This window comes from Chenopodium album, chromosome 7 (genome assembly GCF_948465745.1).
Source record: "Chenopodium album chromosome 7, dcCheAlbu1.1, whole genome shotgun sequence".
Taxonomy (NCBI): domain Eukaryota; kingdom Viridiplantae; phylum Streptophyta; class Magnoliopsida; order Caryophyllales; family Amaranthaceae; genus Chenopodium; species Chenopodium album.
Window position 1 is genome coordinate 12,615,208 of NC_137840.1, and position 4,997 is coordinate 12,620,204.

A 4,997-nucleotide genomic window follows, 5' to 3' on the forward strand; every position below is an offset into this window, starting at 1 on the left:
TAAAAATTATAGTGTGAAGGTTAAAGTAATTGAAAAGGCAAGACCAAAGACATCCTCTAAAAAAGGAACTTTATATCAGACATTGCTCCTTGCTGATGATAAGGTATATATAATATTTACATACTATTAGTATAGTGCCCTTTCTCATATTGTTTAAGAAATTAACATTTACTATATTCTAAAAGCTCACATATTGTATTTATTCTAGGGGAACAAAATGCGAGCAACATTATTTGGAGATCAAATAGAAAGTTTCAATGAAGCCATCGTTTACAATTGTGATTACATAATCTTGAATGCTCCTATCAAACTCATAGCAGAACAATACTGAAATAACTTTGATGAGCTGCCTTATAAAATGACTTTTGGAGGGAAAACTGGAGGAAATACAAGTTGATAACTGATATCAACATGGTTTGTTGATATCAGGGGTAATATCGTATTTTAGTCAGTTAAATGAGAGGCACGGAGGTCCATGCGAATAAAACAAGTAAGTTCCCATAATATCATCCCGTTTTAAAAGAGTTGAATGGTAACGTCGTAGTTGACGGAAATAACAAAGGTTAACTTTCCGTTCATTTGCTCCACCTTCAACCATAACCCTAGCCAGAGGAAATAGAAGAATCAGCGTAAATCGGCGAACAGAATTCGTTGCTAAAACCCATACTCGGCTACACCCTTTCCCCGAATCGGACCCCCTTTCCCGGAATCGGACCGAGGTGCTTATTCGGATACATACTTTCCCTGAATCGGAGGTCAACCCTTTCCGAGCGTCGGAGCAAGGTTCATATTGGACTCCACCCTTTCCCAGAATTGGAGCAAGGTTAACATTCAGGGTCACCTCTTTCCCAGAATCGCAGCAAGGGTCATGAATCCCCCCAGGAAGGTACTTTATTAATGTAATAATCCTATCAAATGTTCGTTAATTGTTGTTGCTTTTGAATTGTTATGTGGGCGCATCTTTAAAATTGCAATTTAATAAGTAGTGGCTTCAATCTTATTGATAGGCATTCCTTATCTTGATTATGATGTGAGTTATGGAATGCATCGATCAATTAGTGAATTATTTGTGTTTCTAGGATGTACCTATGGAGGGAAGCAGAGGTATGAAGAGGAAGTTGAATGTAGGCCATAGTCTTAATTCGTTTATGGTTTCCCAATCTCTCTCTACAAGTCTTCATTTAATGGTTTCTCTCTCCTCCTACCAAAATTTCAGAATTTTAGAAGACGGCGTTAACTTCCAAGTTAGTTTGGTACCGTTGTAGCATTTATTATTAAAAATTAAAAAACGGAGTCCAGAACACAATGCCAATATTTTATTATTACTTTTCACAAAAGTGACTTGATATTAACAACATTCGTTTATAACAGATATCAATGGGGTGTGCCTCGGCAAACTGTTGTGCAGCTAGCAAATTCTGAAATAGTTGTACCTGGTCTAATGTTTCAATCTCTACATACAATTCCTCGCATAATAGTTGAAGGAGCTAAATATGGTAACTTTTTTGTTATCTTGCATTGCCTTGTAGAGTTAATTATAATCTTGCTGTTATCTAAAATAATACCATTAAATTGTTCCCATACTTTGATATATGTTCTAGGTATTGTTTTGTATGTAGAAGAAAAATTGTGAGTTATCAATTCAAATCAAGGTAGGGAATTTAGTGTCAGAGAGATAATTATAACTGATCAGACGTAAGGTTCTATATACTTTAATTGCTTCAAGTTTATGTGGATTAAATATATCTACTACTTCCCTTATAATAATATTATCTACTAATGCAGTGTTGATCAGCCTCTTGTATTTACTGCTTGGAATGACTTAGCTGGCATTGCTTGTGATGCTCTAAGTGTATGCATTAACAATTTTGATGTGTTGGATTTACAGCCCTCAGACCGTCTTTACATAAAGGTACATGATATCATCAAAGTTGATTAAGTACACATACAATAGCACATCATGTTCTTTTATAATATATAATAGCTAACATTTCCTGTTCATAAATGAGGTTTTTCATTGTCTACTGGTATGTCAACCCAAATCATACATCAGCCAAAAGGAGAAAAAGATGAAATTCTTCAAGAATGGTAAACCTTGTACTCTGCCATATCACATTAAATCATTTTATCAATAAGAATATAAAAAACAGTAATTGAATATTTGCAGGGCAAGGATACATACTCAACAACTTTTAGATAGGCAATCAAAGGTATTGCAAGTGCGCAATCCAGCTACAAATACAGCACCCATAAACATTCAGAACCTAAGAGATAAAAAAGTAAAACTCTATACTGAATTACATTTCAAATTGTCTGTTAGTGATACAAATTTAATTTTTTTTTACATATATATCATTATCAATTGTGCAGGCAGCTAATGTATTACAAGAAGAACACCATTGGTTGTGTGTGACAATACCTCAAGCTCATATCAATGATGTTATCACTTATATTGGGTGTATAAGTTATGGAAAACGTGCTAATATTCCTGTCAGAACAAAATTTCACTGTATCAACTGTTAGAAAAAGGACAACACCTCTGCATATAGGTAATATCTGGTATTCAATGGATTACATGTGGATATAAATTATGGACAATTCCTAACACTTATTCATCTTATTTTATACTTTTGCAGAGTTAGCTTCAAGTTTGATGCTACTGATGCTTCAGGAACAATGGCTTTCAAGACATTCACTACTGACACAGAGAAGTTGTTTGGTAAATCTGCTGAAGCAATTCATGCCATCAAAGATTCTATACGCCTTTTCCATTGATATCGAGTTATTTAATTATATTTTTGTTGAACCAAATTATTTTTAAATAACAACTATTATTTAAAATATGATTTAACCCTTGATATATTAATAAGAGGACATAAATTCTTTCTGGTCGATTCAACAAAGATTCTCCACCGGTCGTATTATGATTCAAGCTGGTCCAACAACGACTCTGTCAAGGAATAATGTCTTGCAATGGTATCTCAAAGGAATAGAGATTATGACAGAAAACAAGGAAGATGATGATTCATATTCTACACCAACAGAAAAGTATGCTAATAATGCTTCTACATCTTCAGGTTCAGAAGCATGTGAATTTAGAAGCAAGACTTACAATGAACCAACTGCTGATACCTTTAATTATTTTGCGTTCATCAATGCACCTGCAACAAATAATAAAAAAGGTCTTGCTGTCTGCCCTTAAAATAACTGGCAATATTAGCACATATAATGAAACAAACCCGTGATTGATTGGTTGTTAAAAATTTCAGGTTTCAACAATGTTCCCACAAGTGGACTAGAGGATCACACTACAATGGTCGCTACCATGTCTAATGAAATGCTAGATGAGGGCAACATGAACATTGGCAGTAATGCAATGATAGCTTCAGCCATGAACTCAAGTGCAGATATGACTTATATACATGCACAACCAACAAGAGAATCTCAGGCTCTGAAAATTCCAGGTGTTTCACACAAACAAGAAGCACCTGGTAAGAAAGTTAATGAAGCTATTGCAACAAAAGGAGCACGTAAAAAGCGTGTAATTGACACTTTGGTTACAGGCGTCGAATCATCACAACCAGAAAAGAAAGAAAATGCAGAAGCTAAACCTAATAGTTTAGTCAATACAATTGTTGATGGTTCTGCACTTCAATAGAACACTTATTAGACAGCCTTCCTTTTGGAATGCGTACAATGAAAAGGTGTTTAGAAAAGAAATATCTACCTTATGAAATGTCTTTCACTTTCGAACAATAAATCAGTCTTACTACTATGCTTCTACATTTTGGATGGTTTGTAATGTATATATGCACTTCCTTTTGGTGGTATTAGTACTTTATGCAAGTAAGTTCTTTTAAGGGAAATATTTCTTAGCAATGCCAGTTAAAGCATTTGTGAAGTACTTGATGTTGTTTTGTTGAACATATATAAGTAGTGTGCTTAAAGTACTCCACGTACATGTGATGCATGAACTATATGTAATATTTTGCAGATGGATTTTAGGAAAATGCAAAACAATTTATAAACCTTTTGTTGTTATTAAATTAAGCTATATTCCTAAATTTTTGGTGAGTATCTCCACTTTTTGTTTGATAGAATCTAAACTTAAATATGCATAAAATTTAATTGTAAAATAATAATGAGTAATGTATTGATCATATATGCCTCTCCCATTCTTAAAGATATATACCTTTAGTAAATAGTCTTGTTGGCTATATAGTTTTATTACATGCCAATGCCACAGGTCAACAAGTCACAGTAACAAGTATTGATATTTGTACTACTTTACCATTGAAATAAATTAATATATGGTGGTTATTTACCCTTGCCTAACTTTCAAATCTCTTACTCCTATATAAATCTCCTTTAAGTACATACTGACAATACCAAAACTTATAAGCAAAACAATATTTAGTCACACTAGGACAAAGTTTAATCACACTATGAGGTTTAGTTTTACTTATAAGTTTTGTTATTGTCAGTATGTAATTAGACAAGATATATATACCATAGGACAAAGTTTTTTGCCCATCTTATCAGAATCTTTCAAAATAAGGCTTCAAAATTATTAAACCGCACTACTTAGAGTAGGAATTTGCCTTTAATACTCCAAGTAAAATACGGAGTAACACATTTAACGAGCATCATAGTTAGAAACTTTAAGCTTATTTAGTTATTTACTATTATTAGATGATTGAAATAGCTACCTAGAGGTCCATTTTCATAAAACCATGAAATGATCTATTTATTTATATTGGTACCTTTTATTTTTGGGAAATAGGTTATAAATAAGAATTACTATAAAGTAAAATCAATCCATATAAGTTTAGCTTTAACTAGGAACATGAAAATGAAATGTAATTGGTATGAAGGTAGGATTTGATAAAGCAGAGTACAAGTACAATGTATGATACTCAATTATTTTTAAAATTAAAAATGTTTTAGGTATATTATTATTTATATGGTGGATTGGATGCCTTGTAGAACTTATATTA

At 32.8% G+C, this 4,997-nt stretch overlaps 1 protein-coding gene across 6 annotated transcripts; it reads left to right on the plus strand.

Annotated features, from left to right (window-relative positions):
• Positions 1–531: 531 nt before the first annotated feature.
• On the plus strand, positions 532–3,942 carry LOC145640920 (uncharacterized). Of its 6 annotated transcripts, none has more exons than XM_081692154.1 (10): positions 532–886; positions 1,372–1,496; positions 1,602–1,695; positions 1,786–1,912; positions 2,010–2,088; positions 2,168–2,279; positions 2,371–2,549; positions 2,637–2,719; positions 3,078–3,182; positions 3,270–3,942. In XM_081692154.1, exons 8-10 carry the CDS (start codon positions 2,677–2,679, stop codon positions 3,656–3,658), a joined length of 537 nt encoding a protein of 178 aa, XP_081548280.1. In that variant the 5' UTR covers positions 532–886; positions 1,372–1,496; positions 1,602–1,695; positions 1,786–1,912; positions 2,010–2,088; positions 2,168–2,279; positions 2,371–2,549; positions 2,637–2,676; the 3' UTR covers positions 3,659–3,942. The 6 variants fall into 6 exon arrangements, with proteins under 6 accessions (XP_081548280.1, XP_081548275.1, XP_081548277.1 ...); XM_081692149.1 differs by adding an exon at positions 1,080–1,244 and having other exon boundaries at positions 2,637–3,182; positions 3,270–3,936; XM_081692151.1 differs by having other exon boundaries at positions 532–899; positions 2,637–3,182; positions 3,270–3,936.
• The last annotated feature ends 1,055 nt before the right edge of the window (positions 3,943–4,997 follow it).